Here is an 18,109-nt window from a genome sequence, read left to right on the forward strand (position 1 = left end):
AAAAATATGTCATAAAATATACACTCATCAAGTTAGCAAATGCCAGTGATAATTGATTCATAAATATATGAATTGAGATCATACTGCTATTTGAAATAAAGAGGTAAAGTAAGGTCTGGCTTATTTCATATTATGGTGAAAATAACACTGGTCAATAATGAGAAAGAGCCTCAGTCATTTTCTCAGAATCAGAGAGAACACCCACGTATTATATGAACTTAATGTATGCTATAATTATAGATGAGAAAAACATTGAAAATTCAATTATATCGTCAGAAAGCTTTTGTCACTGACGTGCAATTTATGTCAGTCTTTTTACGCTTAATAGCAATCTCTTAACCAGTTCAGTAAACAGATTTGAGCAGATGGAGCCTGGATGAATTGAATGATCATATAAAAATCAAATTACTGAAACAATGGTTAGGGGTTTCAAGTTCAAACATGCTTGCTTGAATAGTTTGAGATTGACCCTTCGAAGTTAGTGAATTTTCCAACCACCAATACTTTGCAGATAGCACAGAATTAATTTGGTTAATACATATTAATAACGTACACTTGTAAATGAGATATACAAAGAAAAAGTTATACATACTGGCAAACCTGGATCACCTCTTTCACCTTTACTTCCAAATTCACCCTGAGCTCCCTGCCAAAAAAGGAAAATGGATTACTCTCAAATTCAATACACCATTGCTACATTTTACAAAATAAATAAAAAAATCACACATAATGAGTGGAAAATACTGTTCAAATGTGCATTAAATACTTTGATGCATCAAATATTCAACTGCATGCACCTTTAGCTAATACATATTTATATCCTCACGAAAACTCACAGTACTCAATATATGACATGCCAGTCCTAAATAGTACACCTAATCTCTCACTCACAACATTCTATTAATTTTGAAAGAAGTTGCATTAACTCTGCTAAAATCTAAAATTACATAACTTATACTTACATTTGCCAAAATGAATAGCAATACTTATGCACTCTCCTTGGGCAGTGCATATCCTCATATCTTTCTCTGCATATTTTCACAAAAAAGCTTTCTCTGACTGACTCTGCCATTTTCACCCCAGTTAAATTTTGGAAAATTACAACCACCAAGTCAATTTGAATATTTGTTTTATTCACAATTTTATAAATAATTAAATATCTAACAAGATAATGTATAACTGAAACATCTTCATAGGAGCCAATAATCTATTCCTTTTATGCTACCAGAATTAACAAATGAACACTTTGAAAATACCAATTCTGTGGTTAGTGATGCTAATTATACACAATTTTTTTAAATATCTAGATTAAATTAACATATTTCATATTATCTCCTAAATTAATTGTTAATTTCATCAATTAATCATACAAAATAACATACCTTCATTCCATCTAGACCAGGAGGTCCCTGGAAAATATAAACAAAAATGAGAATTCTAAAATCCCATAATGGCAAAAACATTACCACGAAGGAGAAATAAATAGTAGGTTAGGCACAAGGTTGGTGTTGGTAAATAATTGAAACTGGTGGCAGCAGCAAAATAGGGGAAATCACACCCAAAACAACCCCAAAGCTGAAGCATGAGGATAAGGGGGGAGTCCGAAGAAAATCAGTGGCAAGGTGGGGCCACATGCACAAATTTATTTGATATCAATGTACATAATACAGGATCGACACGAGTGTTCATCATTCTAGATATGTAAGTCCCTTCTCTATCCGTACACGTTATAAAGTTTTTATGCTTTGTTCTTTTTTTTTAAAAATTTCACTCACAAGAAAGCGTCACAAACTTTGTGGATATGGCCCTAAAAGAGCTGGAGAGTGAGAGGAACTTGCTTTCAGGAGAAGCGACCTATTTGGCGTCGAGGTTTGTGTTAGAATGACGGTGGGTAGAGAGCACAGGGGGGTTCTGAGAACCATCTGACCTTACCATGGAGCCAGGTTTCCCCGACTCCCCTGGTCGACCTGGTTCCCCTCGTAGACCCATAGGACCCTGTAATAGAATAGTAAACATCACCCCATTACAACTCAAAAAATTGCAGCCGCAAACAAAATGTGAAAAAATTATGAGGGATACGTAAAACTATGAAATTAGTGAGCCATTTGGGTTGGGATAGGAGAGGGAAAATAATGCCAAATTGTGTGTAGGTAAACATGAGGTCGGGAAGCACAGTGGCGCAGCGAGGGGGAGGTTTTGGGGGATAAAACCTCCCCCAGAGCCAAGAGAAATTTTTAAGCTTAAACCATTTTACTTAATTGGATTGATATTACTAAAAGAATAGTGTCAAGAATAATAAAATACCCCTCAGGAAGCCATAAAACTCACCATTTATCATGGATCATTTATCTTAAAATTCCGCAATTTATTAATCTCTCACCTGCTGCTTATCCTGGTGGGTATTCTATACCCCAACACACCCCGGTATTAGTTGCACCTAAACCCCCCTCCCCCAGCCTTAATTCCTAGCTGCACCCCTGGGGAAGCACATTAACAATTTCCATGATTGCGCAAGCATATATTTTACAAATTATGGTTAAAATTGAGATCTTAATCACCCTTAGAATGAATGATATGGAGTAATTTTTATACATCCAAAAATAATCAATACTCAGGTGTACTTGATGAACCACATACATTCTTGACCCATTCCCAGAATGGTACTCCCATTCTATTGCATATTGAAACAAGACGCAGGAATGAGATAATAAATATCTGAAAATATATTTGCAGTTAAAAATAACCAGGCTATCATTAAGGATAATTTTAGCATGGAAGTTTAAGTTCTTTAAGTGATGAGTGATATCAAGTGCAATGTATTTTATAAAATTGAAGACCTCAGACTAATATAAGGTCTGATAGATAATAAATAATATTGTGTAAATTTTCACTGGATGGGATTCAGTACATATAGTGGTAATATTCCTTAGAGTGACCTAATCAAATGTCTAATCAATGTATCAAACATCATGAGTTAATTCGTAGATTCTTGTCATAAATGATTGGTTGCATGACTGTCACTACCAAAATTTCTTTGTTAAGGCTATATCCAGTCATACATGTAAAAATTAAAAAAATATTAATTAAAAATTGGAAATAATTAAATATTTTGTCACCTTCTTTACTAAAAAAAAGAAGATTACCCTTCATAAACTCACTTCACCATCAAGTACATTTTCCTTACAGAGGGAGGAATTCCCATCATTTCAAAACCACTTAATATTAGAGAAATCTACCACCATTCATAGAGAAGTAATATGAACTTCTTTGCAAAAACAATATTTTACTGAGAATTTCAACATCATGAATTTTTGTAATGTGTAAGACTAAATAACAATTAGAATTCAACAGCATTGAGTGACACCAACTCCTCATCCTTTCATCAGGGCTACAATTTTGTCATAGTTCAAGGGCATGAATATTCCAATTACACCAAAAGGCAGTTTGGAAGGCCCAAAGGCCCGATCCCTTGAAATCAGCCAATGGTTGTAGCTCTTCTCACCATCTTGCTTTGGTGATAAATTTGCTTGCCACACCTAACTGAATGTTGAATATACAAAACCTATGAATATTCCTGAAGGAGAAAATATATCACATACTATAGTTGACACTCAGTTGAAGGAGTTACTAGGATACTTTGAATATAAAAATCTCAAAGTTACTCGAGGGAAATGACAATCAGCAGTGGATCCAGAGAGAGGATAGGGGGGCTATAGCCCCACTGAGGTATCCATTTCTCACTAGAGAAAATGGTAATTTTGTTCAGTTGCCAAATATATACAGGAGAGAAAAGCCCTGAAAACCCAAATTACTAAAAATGTACATAAATGTTTATTTTAAAAACTTAACTCTTGGGAAAATTAGTAATGAGACAACCTGAAAGTATTGTTACAAGCTTCGAAATTATAAAAAATTTTGTTGCCAGCACCCCACAACTGCTGGGAGGTTACTCCCCAGGTTCCCTCCTTGTCCATATCCTGGATCCACCATTGATGACAATTATTATGGTCTTGGCTAAATGTACCACAGAAGTAAGAGAGAATGTTTATTGGAGGACTCAGCCAATGAGGAAAGGTGTCCTCTCAGCAATGGGGAAAGCAAAGTCTCTGGGAACCCTTTAAAACCACAATTCTTATACAGAAAACACTGCTTTGAGGACAGGTGTTGAATTAAGGCTCTAGTTTTGGGGGGACAGATCATTACTTTCTGCAGCACCCTGGTGCTATGCAATACCTCTCAGCAATAATGCATCCGAGGTCTGATCTGCATACATTAAGTGGATTTTTAAACATTGTTTATTAAGCTGGTGAAAAAAACTTTCACTGGAGAGCTGCCTTGAAGATAATCTTCTTTTCAATTATTCCAAAATTTATGGGGGGGATCAGCCACCCCTTGCCATAATCCACCACTGACTGTAGAATGTCATTAAGTGGGAAACCAAAGTGGAGAAGAGAAAATCAGTAAAGAAAGCATAGAAAATGACATAAAGCTATCACTGTACACTGGGAGCAAGTTTCATGGGTACAAAATGAACAAGTCATCACCTACTATATCTAAAACCTAATACTTATGTTATGTAGATAATCTTAACGCATAGATTTCCTTTTTTCCTACATTCTTCCCAAAGAGTCAAAAGACAGGTCATTGCACTATCAACACTAGCCTGATAGATGAAATGATTAATCAAACATATATCACAGTAAGAATCCTCACATGACATGCAAATGATATTAGCTGCATGTGATATACCTACAGAAGATAATCCCTATATTTCAGCAATCATAACCACCCAAGGATATACTGCAAAATTAAAGCGAGGGCAAAGGCATAAAGAATCATTGGAGATAAATATAGAGATACATGAAATTCACTCAATGAAAATAACTTGAAAAATACAACATGGGCTAACTCAAAACAACAAAAAATAATGAAAAATAAGAAATACATAACAGCAAATAAAATAATGCAATATCTGTGGATAAAATGAAATGAAAAATTGTTTAAGAAAACTACGAGCGATACATAAAACTTGCAATTTTTATGCCTATTCAAAAAAATTGTGTCTGCAATGCACAAAAAATCGATTGAAGTCTATCCCTTCATTGATTTTTACCTTCATTACTTCCTTCACAATGTTGGCTACGATTCAATGACATATAATCACATACCATTTTTATCAATAAATTCTTTATCAGGCCTGATATATCAGACAATCATTTATCTTTTAATTTTAAAACTCAAGATTTGGGTAGATATTTCACGTAATATTGCTACCTTAGAGTGCCCACTCACATCAGAGAAATTGGGGCAGTAAAATTCAAAGGAGATCGCTGAAAATTTCTACCACTTTTACGAAAGATCAATGATACCTGCCATAAAATCTACTGGAGAAAGGCCAAGCTTGGAGTCCCAGCTGGTGTTTTGTGAATCTCCTCTCAGAGAAGCTGGAGCACTAGATGGCACTCCAATGAGCACTACAGAATATTAATTGGAGGTAGAGGAGCTTGCACAAGCACCAGAGAAAGACCAAACGCCCCTAGCTCTTTCTCCTGTGATAGAAAATACAGTTCAGAGAAAAGACCTCCTCAAAGCACTTTTCTTCAGTGTTCCATGTTACAAAATTCCACTCCACAGGCCTAAAAGAAAAAGCTGGAATGTCCCTTCACTAAAAAGCACTAACTTCACCTGATTTACCTTCATCTAATTCTAATTCCTGACCCTCAACCGGTGACATGCGGTCTGAGAGATCGCTGCGTTTCTAAAATTATGAATATTTTCAAAATCGCTATTTCAAATTATCTATAATCCTCGTGAGCATTGTAATTTAGTATAATAAGGACATAGCACTCTTAAAATTTAAAGGTCTTATTATTTATTTCTGAAAATTTGCAACCGAATTTATTAGCGGTCTGTGAGACCTCATGTCGCTACACTGGGAAAACCAATAAACGTAAAGCTGGTGGAAATAATTCAAAGAGTTGTTCAAAAAATTCCTAGTGACTTTTCAAGAATGATAATAATAATAAAAATAATTAATAATTTGTAAGTGAGCATTTTTAGTTGCATAAAGTGGATAATTAAGTACTTAATTAAAAAAAAGTACGATAATAATACAACTCAAGTGTTTTGATATCAGTTTTTTGATCCTATTTCAAATAACAATTTTTACTGAAAAAGTAGGTTCGTATTTGGAATAAATAATATTAAATATAAGTTTTATAATAGTTGAGGAGTCAAAGAAACATTAAACTAAGCAATAAAAATGACTTTGCAACGTTTTATGAATTTTTGTTATAATGCGGTCTCCCAGACCGCACATCACTGGTAGTGCACAAGAATTTCACGTCACTGGTTAAATAGATTTTGCTAGTTTTACGGTTTTTCAATCATAACCCACTCAAATTCTCTTCCCTTCCCACTTAACTGCTAACATAGAATGGAACAAAATATTTATTCACTTTATAATGACATGAAATTTGCAATAGGAATAGATGAATTAGAGCCAAATTCTCCTGATATTTCATTGCAAATTCAACTCATTATAAACATGGCTGAGTGTGACAAAATTTCTGGTTTCCTAAGGGCTGTATTCAACTGCATGCAAAACCATGGCAATAATTATGCATTTGTGGTATAAAAAATACATTTTAATATTGCAGATAACATTTTTAAAAAATTACGATTGGTTATCCACTGAAGATACTGTGTAAAATTAATGAAGAGCATTTTTCCGCCACTCATCATCTTCCACAATACTAGAGAAAATGTCCAGGTAAACTTGAAGCATTTCTAGTTAGCAAGTGAAGAAAATAAATACATAGGGAATACAAATGGAAATACTAAGCCTAGTGTATCTTTGCAGTAAGTACAATAATCCTGGTGTTTTTGCATTTCAATTTATTTTTTATAAAGATCACAGAAAACATCTAAGGAGGGTGAAAACCATCCAATGATATTCCGCAACATGGATAATCCGCACATGGATTAGCGGTAGAGTACTGTAATTCTGAATTCACTCCTATTGTACGCAACAATAATCACTTCACTGTAATGTGTGTTGCATACACACAGAAATTTCTAAACTCAACTAAATTTTCATAACCTGCAATAAGCCTTCAGAAAATTTAGCCCTTCCCTCAGAATAGAATTAAAATTTATGTGTGAGAGGTTTTTATGCTCTAAAAGAAAAAAATCATGTACAGAAAGATTCAATATGACATCATGTTCGCAAAAACCAGAGATTTCAATACCCGTTTCAACAAACCAGGTCACAGCTTCGTGATTGCCAAGCTACGAGGTAACAAAACAGTATTTTATCATCCCAATGAAACACTTTCATAGTAGTTTCAGGTGAAACACTGTTAAGTCATTCAGTACACTTCAGACATAATTTTAAACGCAAATGAATTTCACTACTACCAAATCAAAGAAGGAATAGAGAATGCAAGTGAATTCTGTCATTTGCCTGTTTCTCTAAATATTATAACATGCCTGAGGCCCCAAAATATTTGTAGTAATTTTGAAAAACAATGTCATAAATAGGTATAATAAATTACAACTCAGTATTACTCACAGGCAATCCCATTGGTCCTGGATCTCCTTTGGCACCTTTCTCTCCCTGAAAGATAAGAATTTATGATATTACAAGCAATAATAGCATAGATATAAAATTTTCTAGTGCAGAAAATGTGTACAGAATTATACCCAATGGACAGTTCTAAGACAAATTACTTGATTATTCTTAGAAAATTTTCAAACATTTACAAAATATGATTTTCTATGAATCGTGAATTGTAAAATGTAGTAGCAGAAAAATATCATATCCCCTTTAATATTACAATTTTTGCATAAGTATCCTTTTTCTGGGTTAAAGGATGATAAAAATTCTTATATCAACATTAATCAATCCTGGGCTTTTACCTTCCATCTTACAGAGTAAGGTTCAACTTGACCAAATGGTTCATGGTCTGGAGAAGACCATTATTGCACTATTAATAATAGAATTACATAATAAATGATATGAAGTTAAAATAAAATCATTCAACAGCATTCATGGCTTCATTTACCCATAGAGGGCTTACTATTGCACCTCAAATTTATAAGAAAGTTTAGCAGTAATTTACAAAATTTTAAATGGAAAAACAAAAAAAATATCGAAGTAACTTTGAATGCATGAAGATACTCACTGGTTCACCTTTCGCGCCATCGTTACCCCTGTCACCTTTGATGCCTGGAGGTCCTTGTAGTCCTGGAAGTCCTTGAGCACCTGGCGGTCCAGGTGGTCCAACAATCTGCAAAATTCATTAGGTATGAAATAACGACATTGATTAACATTTTCTTAATGCATGCATCCACTCTAAACTTCTCGCGGGTACTCAATTTTACATTAAGTACTGTCCGGTTAATAATTACTTCACATTAAGGAATGGCAGAAAAACGGTAATCATTACTCTAAATTGAAAGAGATTTGAATACTATTTTACATTATTGAAGGCATGATGAGGAATAAAACATTTGTATAGGATTGACGAGAATTAAAAGAACATTAAATCAATTTCTGAGGTAAAATATAAACAAGTTATTCCACCTCTCATTGTTGTAGACAAATTGTTTATTTCTTGAGGATGCAAGAGTAAAGTTCATATTTTATCATGCAGTCAAAAGTCATGATATTTACTAGTGATGGGTCGGTTCGATTCCTCGATTCTTCGATTCCTCGATTCTCGGCCAAGAACCGGAATCGAAAACGAGTACTTGCCAAGGTGAAAAATCGATTCCGATTCCAGTAGTACTTCAAACCACAAAATATACGACCACGTTTCCAAAATTCATTTGAATTTTCGCGCCTCGTAATCGTGATAATAAAACACATATCTTCCTGGGATGTGCGAGTAGGTACTCGAAAATTCAAGTCGAGTCGAGTAGTTGGTACTCGACTCGAGCGTTTCGAGTAGCATTACGAATGTCGAGTCGAGTAGTTAAGGTTATGAGCTTTCGAGTATAGTAGGCCTAGCGATCTGCCGTCAGGAAGTGCTATCATGAAACTCGTGTTTTAATGCAGTTTTTAAAGCCGATAAGTCATCCTAATGCCTTGGCCTGATAGTTTCAGCTTGCCGAATACACTAGTTGTCGACATGGGCGCCGAATACCTTTACGGCAGCCGCGGCGGCCGATCGTCTTCCTACCTGGCGCGCACTGGTCCGAAATCGGAAAAAGCTGGAATGAAGTCCAAAATGGCCTTTTTGGGGATAGAGACTTGAAACTTAGCGTAAATACTCATAAATTATTACCAGATATAGATTTATATGCCGTTTTACATAAAGACGACCCTTTAGTGAGATACAGTGGCCCAAACATGACCAATTTTTCAATGCCACGCGATATATCGTTTTTCCTCAAAAAATCTTTGAATTTATCCAGGTGGTTTTGCGTTGGATGAGTTTAATGGGATAAAAAAACGCAATATTCCTTTGACATGGTGCTTTTCTTGTATTTTCAATGACTTTTGAAGATTTTGGCTCTCATCTGTCTGGTTTTACAACGCAAAATGGCCGACCCGTTTTTCACGTGAAATTTGACATACAGTAGACATTATCTTTCGTTTACGAAAAATATAACTCGGAAAATTTGAACCACAATATAAAGTACAGATTTCTAAAGATTACTAAGTAGAAATCTTGAAAAGAAAGTTTGCGACGAAGGAAATAAGAGCGATTTTTCAATCGCGCGTCAAGGCTGGCCTACACGCCGCGGACCTCTGAGGCTCGGTAACTGAGGCCGATTTTTCAAGTTTTTTAAAACATTAGTCTTGAAAATCGTCATGTAAAGCATGGATAATCGTCTTAATTGACTTAAAACACTAAAATGAGGATGTTAAAAAGGATTATGTATAGATCGACTTGGCCATTTAGCGCATTACTCGAAAGAAAATACTAAGGATTGGATATTTTTCGGAACCATCCCACGCATAAGAAATATGGCTCGGGTATTGAAGTAAAGTGAAGAAATTAAGTCACCATGCTTAAGAGAGAGAAAAATGAACAGTTTCCACGAAAGGCAACAACTGATACCCTTTTTCCCTTTCCACCTTCGCTGAGGTGAGTCGCGCGGAAGGGGGAGTTTTCATATCACAAGGCATCTTTTAGCCTTTTTTATTACTGCGTCCGTCCGATGTGATATTCATTTGTAGCATTTAGTTTCTTTCTTGAACTTAAAAAAAGCAAGAGGTTTTAACGCTGATTAAATGATGTGAGAAGTATAGAATTTTTTTGGCTCTACAAAACTAAAGTTTAGTTCTATAGTTCGTTCGCTTTGTGCACTTGAATTCCATGAAGATTCAAGGTCCAAATAAATCGTTGATATAATTTTTAATTAAAATTCCAAAGTCTCCAAAATCTTGCAATTTTGGTAGGAAAGTACTTGCCCAGTCACACAGCGAAAGCCAATTTTCTGCAGACAGTAATACTGTAACATGGAGATGTCAAAACCTGCTGGCTGAGCATGTAGAATAATTGGATTTTCTGCTTGAGAATTTGAAAGGGCCAAATATTACACTATTCATATATGTACTTAGTATGTAATCTTTATTATAGCTGCGAAAATTACTATACTCAGGGCTCTCCCTTGTAGTTTGGATACATATATATTGTCGACATATTACTTGGGGTTAATTAATTTCAATTTTAACAGTTGAAGACAGATAGAACAGTTGAAGACAAATTAATTTTCATTCATCTCCTACTTCTGACATCAACGATCCTCATTATATTTTCCTTCTTACATTAGGCTAGACATTCATCATAGAAAATTGGAGTAGAATATATTGTAGTATGCATTGCTGTATTGCCTGGTTCAGAAATTATCATACTCGACTTGATACTTGCGAGTAATTTTCAACTCGACTCGAGATCAAAAAGTGCTACTTGGAAATCCCTTTTATATTCCAAAGGAGCAAATGCAGACTAGGGAGCCTGTGACAGGTATATAGTATCTTGCAAGATACAGTGATGCATTTGGAAAGTACCCAAAGTCACCATAGCAAACACTGTTGAAGCTGAAGTGGAAGCTTATTTATCATAGATGAATGCACCACCAAATTCCTTCCCTGGGAAATACTGGAAGACTTGTGTCTCCTACCCTAGGCTGAAAGTATTAGCGAAGAGGTTTCTTGCCATACCACCATCCACTGTGTTCAGCGAAAGACATTTAGTTCTGCAGGAAAAGTATGTGATGTAAAATGCAACAGGCTTTATCCTTGGATATCCTAGAAAGCAAAGCATCTTAACTCTGTCAGCTGACAGAGTGAAGATGCTTTGCTTTCTGAGCAAAAATTTAAAGTCTGTAAAAGGAGACAAAATTTGAGAGACATTATTGATAATGATAAGATATTATCAATAAAAGATAGATATTAAAGGAGATACTTTTATTTTAAATTTAAACATGAGTGCTAATACTCTAAAGTAATACCTATCATGTAACATCACTTTTCAGGTACCTATATTCTGTTTTGAAATTTAGCTATTATATTTTAATTACATAGTGATGATATGAAAGATGCTTTTGTTTGACTGACTCTTTCACAGAGTAATATTTTAAAAAGTGGTTTTCTTGTTGCCTGGAATTAAGTGATATTTTTCTTGGAGCCTATGGCATCAGAATCGATGGAATCGGTATCGGTAGAATCGGAATCGAAATGTCAGAATCGGAATCGGGATCGGAATCGATAAAATTTTGGAATCGACCCATCACTAATATTTACACATTTGAATGACTGAAAAACAGAACAATAGAGCTAATGATATACCGTAATAAATATGAATTGTAATATATACAGAAACGGACTTATTTTTGACATTCAATCAACTATCAATCTATGGTCAATCATTTCTGCAACAAGTATGCCCCATCCCTCCCCTATCCTTCATTTCTTCATTTCATATTCTCTTTTTTATGCAACCCTCCCACTCCCTTCTCAAAAATCACTCTATGGTGCATGACAAAATTATGAGGATAAAGAATTAAAAATCAGACTTTGAACTTACTATTTCTCCTCCACTGCCTTCAAATGTACCATCTCCCTAAAAGAAAAAATAATAGAATTTAAGTAGGCATCATAATTTGCACAAGGAGTCATATTTATTATAAAATGCTAGAGCGTGCTGAAAACACTCAAGAGCTAAAAAAATAGGTGAGTGATTTTATATTATAATTGAGGTTACCAATCAACTTTTGTAATTAATACATTTTTACTGGAAAGTAATGGAAAAAGAGCACTATAAATCTCATCAGGGTGTTTAACACTATGATAAAAAGAGAAACCATAGCAACATAAAATGTACATATGCCAAAAATGAAAGTATAATTATTACATTTTCCTTGATTATGATGAGTTAAATATCCAATAATGTCTAATAAAGTATGTAAATTTTTGAAAAAGTCCACAGAAACAAAAACAATGACATTAGTCTATTAGTGCATACTTTGCAGACATATACGTAACAGAAATGACTAACCTGTCTTCTCCTGAGCTTCTTGTATTTCTGTAGACCGCAACCAGTGCCACAGAAAGAAAAGAGAAAGGTTAAAGCAAGTTAGAGAGTCAAATATTATACATACAAAAAGTAATCGAAAACAAATGCTCAAATAGTTTATTACTGGTGGCACTCATGCTCTTTTCGCAATTTTGCAAAAGAACAGGAGGTTACTTCAAAATATCTAACTGCTTTCCTCACCCAAAAGTAGCACTCAAACTCAAATTATCTATGCATAAATAGAAGGACTTGACTATATTGTCAATCAGGCCTGACTTTGAACAAATTAAATTTCAATCATATCATATGCCTTGCACAATCATATCACCCTATGTTAAGAGAACAAATCACCCTACCTCAAATAGGTGCGTATTGTCCTTTTTGGTGAAAAATAATGATGTTAAAACTAACGTCATCATCTTGAAATTTTCATGGGTACACACCAATCATTTATAAAACATTTAATTCATGCAAATTATCGACAGAGAAAAAAAATCGTTTGCTTTGACAAGGATTCGAACCTGGATCCCCCAGTTTCTAGTTGAGTGCTTAAGCCAGTTAAGCTACTGAGTCATCATTCTTAAAATTGTGGAAATTTGAGAACTATAGCAGACAAGGTGGTATGGACTGCTGAGCATATGACGTGACAAGCAGTGGCGCAACAAGGGGGGTTCTGGGGGATAAAACCCCCCTAGAACTAAGAGAAATTTTAAGTTTAATCTATTTTAGTTAATTAGATTAATATTACTTATAGAATACTATAAGGATTAATAAAATATTCCTCAGAAGGCTGTAAATCTCAACATTTTGAACCATTTATCTTAACTTTTTTCTGGCAGAGGGCCCCCGCACCTCCCGCTTACCCTGGCGGGCATTCCAGACCCCCCAGTATTAGTTGTGCCTATAACCCCCCCTAGCCTTAATTCCTAGCTATGCTCCTGGTGACAAGCAGTCCAAATTGTTTCGGATCAAATTTGAATCCCGGTCAAGGCGACAGATTTTTTTCTCCGTGGATTTTTTGCACGATTTGTGCATTGCAGGTGACTCTGTAAAGTTATCACCGAGGCTATACCCTTTTTCCAAACTGTTGGCGGCTGGGCAGTAGAGAGCTAGTAGCCCATCAGAAGCACTGCCCCTTCCACCTCACGATTCCCCTCCATCCCCTTCCCTTTTCCCCTCCGCTCCCCTCAATATAGCCGACCAGCATTGCCAGTACGTGGAAATGACTGTACGTGAGGCAGAAGGAGTGTGATCTCTGTATATTAACTTTGCAAACACTGAAAGCTAGAGAGCGATGTTCACTGCACGAAAGTCAGAGAGGAACTGTGGCCTCCTACACACTTTCATTTGCCACACTTCTGTGATTGGCAAGAAGAGTGGGTGGGCCTCGAGCGTGTTCAAGGTCACCCGCCATCAGTTGGGAAAAAGGGTATAGTACCGGTTTAATCAATTAATTCATTTTAGATACTAAAAAAAAGGTTGGCCAAGCAGAACTGATTCATTCTCTTATTGCATGTGAAACTTACATACATATTTGCTAACATAGAAATCATAGGTATAAACTGAGGTTTGAAGAATCTAATAACCCAGTATCATCTTCTTAACCCTAAAATTAGTAAAATGTGAATATATTTTGCCCACAAAGTTAAATAGGCATGTTTTTATTTCTATTAAGGGCTGGTCAATGAAAGAGTATACAAGTTCCTCACAAACATTTCAGCAATCGTAGAGAAAAATTGGCAAGGAATTAGCCTAACCTTTTCCTTAACAAACTCTCACAAAAGAACATAGCTCTAAAATTATAATTAAATTTAGTAATCAAGGATCAAATCCTTAAACTATGGATTCGATCAAATTTTGAATCCGTGGAATCAATAAGATTTTTCCGTACCTCACGGTAAAGGTTAATATGATTGGAGGCCTGTATCCAGACTAGGGGAAAGGGTATTCTGATACAGAAGAGTGGTTATCTCTATCATCTCAGGCTCAACTTTGTGGAAGTTCATTTTAATAATAAAATCAAAAAAATTTTGATTTATTCCACTAATTTTTTTAAAATGTATGACTAGTTTCAACACGGCTGCATCAAAACTAGTGATACCATTAAAAAAAATTAATGGAATAAAACAAAGTTTTTTTCATTTTATTATTGAGAAGAGTGGTGATTAACTCTTGGAGCCTCTACTTTTCATTTTCAATACTCAGGCATTGATTCCCTACAACTACTCAGAACTATCATAAAAAAATTATCATCCCCCTTAGAGTAAAAGATATCACAAAACTACATTTTTACACTTTTTGTCATTTAAAGCCATAGCAGAAAATGTGTTCAAATGATATATGCACCTTTATGAGGTTACATTGCCAATAGTAAGGCTAAGAAAATAAAAAATAAGGATTAAATTAAATAGTATTATATCAATAGAATAACATTACTTACTGATTCACCTTTTTCCCCTTTGTCACCTTTCTGACCAGGATATCCCTGAAAATACAATTTTTATTAAAATCATACACGTAACATAAATGAAAAATATTTTACCTAAAAACTATTCTGTATCACCACCATTGCAGTGTGCATTAGATTATAAACATACAAAGAACGTTATGTAAACCCATGAGCCACATTTGAGTCTAGATACGGAGGAATACACAAAATATGAAAATTTCCACATGGAAAGCTTGGTTGTATTTCACCTGATATAAGAATGCAGATAATAAAAAAATGATGTGTACAGTTGAGTATGCCAAGATCGGCACTCTTGGGACTTGGATAGTGCCGGATTTTGCATGCTGTGGCAGTAACCAGTATAATTAGATGATTTGCGATGTTTTCTACGAGAGAATTTGATAAATTAAAACAAAATGAAATAAAATATGTTTAATTTACAAATCACAGAATATCAAACATTAATTGACATGAGTAAAAAAATATATCTGTGCAAATATCCATACATCAGGAGCAACTGATGGAGGAGGATTCTTGCTGGTGAAAAAAGGGTTCCTTTGCGAGGGCCATGACAAAGCAAACAGACTCTGCCCAATTCAACTGTCCATCTTCTACAGCCCATCTCTGTGACATGATACTCACCTCTCCACAGTGAGGTATCAATGCAATATGCTATGCATAGCAGCATCTTGATTTAGGTATTTAGTAGTGATCTTTCATGTACCATACTTTCTTTCAATCTATGATATTTTTTTTACTGCATGTAAAGGCCGTTTTACATGGTACACGGAATTACGCAGGTTATAGCTGCATTAATTTCTAAAATGGCGTGGAATTGCGTGAATGCATGAACGAAATTAGAACAGGGGCTATTTTGCCATCTCGCATCCACGCATTCTCACATGTGTTCTAGCAATTCACTGCTTTACACGACGCAATTTTGATTGCGCCTTCACACGTACATCAGACTGCGCAATTCCGTGTACCGTGTAAAACGGCCTTAAGAAAGGGAACGTAACCAAAATGTCTTCCATCTCCTCTGCGGCATGCTAAGCCTGTAGCTGAGTCCTGCCTGGGCACATCGCATTGCATCAGAAGGGCAAGTAACAGTTTCTGGCTTGGCAATAAAGTTTTGTGAGAGTAACTGTGAGTTCTATAGTCAACAGATACAGAAGAAACTATATTTGTTAAGAATGGGAAATAGTTTCAGCATGTGAAGATGAATGCAATTATTCAGCCAAAGTCATGCATCACAAAGCATACCTAGGAAATACTGCTTAATAATGGTTGTTCTCAGATTAGAGAATACTAGATTCTGAGTGCTCAACAGCACTGATATTAATATATTTATTTAATGCAGTCCAAAAACAGCACAAGGCCAATTACAGAGGACTCACAATAACAAAGAGAACAATCAACTAATATTAAGCAAAATGTAACCAACAATGAACAAAATAATATTCAACAGTATTTACAAATAAATAACAAAGAATGGTAGACTTCACAGGATGGTGCGAGGAGTAGGGGTAAATTACATTAGAGATGGTGCAAGGTGAATGAGGCATGAAATAAAAGGAAAATATTTGTAACGTTGATGGAAGAAGGGCATCTGAATAGCAAAGAGCATTTAGAGGTAAAAAGGCAGGGAGTAAAACAATGAAATAAGTCACTCAACCTCATCGTGCGCGAAGGAACACCAAGTGGGAAAAGAGAAAGGTCAGATCATCTGTATTTGCTGTTAACGATATTTAAGAAGAGTCTCCAGTCATTGAGGACATGACGATCAGCTAAAGTTGCAATACCAAGACAGGATCTAATATACACAACTTACAGGTGAAATAAGGACCCAGGGCGGGCTCAGGAGATTACACTCCTGTGGGATGGGTCTGTAAGTCCAAAACTTATCACCTGCACATCTCAGGAGGGGATGGACAGTGGAAGAAAAAAAAGGATAGGAGGCACTGCTGTGATGAGAGCCTGGAGATGCCTTCAGGGAAAGGATAGGGATGGAAGGGGTAGGATAGGGAAATCCCAATGCCATCATTAGGGCAGTATGAGCCACTACTGCCAAACTATAACTTAATGTTTCTACGGGAAGGAAAGATGTTCCTATGGAGAAGAACAATCCAACGATTTTCTGTAGATACAATACTTTCAGTAAACTATCAAGACATCAAATCACAATTCACGTTCAGGTAATGAGTTCAATCTGGATACAAAAATGCCTATGGAGAAAGTTTGGAAGTGATTTAAAAAAATATATATTTATGCTGGTAATCAAATATGCAAGATGGAAAATTAATTTAATTCTGAAGCATGAGCACTAATTATTTAAAAAAAATATAGTGTTCTGTTGAATTATGGAGTAAAAAAGCATGGAATATGGATATGGAAGAAATGTGTATTTTGAGCAGTGTAATCTGTATCTCCCTTTAAACTTGTTATATTTTTGATCGCTAATAAATCCATTTCAATTTCTCCGTAGTTCATTTTTCAACAGCCATGTATTGCCAATGAATTCCTTAAGAGTATTCATCATTTCATAGATAAGATGAACACAGGGGCGGTCTGGGGTGATTGGCGGCCCTTGGCTTGGGGCTCATGATGGGGCCCTGCCCTGAAAAATTTGAGGAAATGAATTTTCATGCTCGAATATGGATTTTGACGCTACATATTCTGGCTCTTAAAAATTGGATAAAAGTTAATAAGAATAGCAATATTATCGGAAAAATACTGTAAAAAGTGAGAATTTCACAGTTTATAATATTTTAATCTAATAAATCCTCTAAAATAAGCTTTTCAAATAACTTTCAAATAACTGGGAGGAGGGTAGTGGGAGGTTGGAGGAGTGGGTTTTTGAGTAATTTTCCGAATTATGGGTGGCCAAGTATGACTTATTTTAAGGCTGGATACCGGTTAACACTAGAATGACCGGGGTAAGCCGCATACCTATAACCAGGTAATAGAATGACCACCAGCGGTCAATTGACCGTTCGCCCTTTTCTGATGATCACCAAAGATGCCTCTGAGTGACTGACCGCATCAATTTCAGGGAAGAAAAAAACAACACACACCTTCCTGCCTCAACTGCCTCAATTAAATGGATATCTTTAAGAGCGACGCAGAGAAC

At 35.4% G+C, this 18,109-nt stretch overlaps 1 protein-coding gene across 5 annotated transcripts in view; it reads right to left on the reverse strand.

The window, feature by feature from the left end:
* Positions 1-18,109, reverse strand: part of LOC124170671 (collagen alpha chain CG42342-like) — a 460,311-nt gene that overhangs the window by 10,032 nt on the left and 432,170 nt on the right. For 4 of the 5 annotated variants that reach the window (XM_046549557.1, XM_046549555.1, XM_046549556.1 and 1 more), the window contains 8 exons: positions 14,971-15,015; positions 12,513-12,539; positions 12,042-12,077; positions 8,187-8,291; positions 7,574-7,618; positions 1,933-1,995; positions 1,383-1,409; positions 593-646 (listed from right to left, as the gene is read on the reverse strand). In XM_046549557.1, the coding sequence (XP_046405513.1) occupies positions 593-646; positions 1,383-1,409; positions 1,933-1,995; positions 7,574-7,618; positions 8,187-8,291; positions 12,042-12,077; positions 12,513-12,539; positions 14,971-15,015 (402 nt within the window). Of the gene's footprint in view, positions 1-592; positions 647-1,382; positions 1,410-1,775; positions 1,996-7,573; positions 7,619-8,186; positions 8,292-12,041; positions 12,078-12,512; positions 12,540-14,970; positions 15,016-18,109 lie in introns of those variants that run through there. The other variant, XR_006867531.1, reaches the window with a different exon arrangement.

This window comes from Ischnura elegans, chromosome X, assembly GCF_921293095.1.
Source record: "Ischnura elegans chromosome X, ioIscEleg1.1, whole genome shotgun sequence".
NCBI lineage: Eukaryota > Metazoa > Arthropoda > Insecta > Odonata > Coenagrionidae > Ischnura > Ischnura elegans.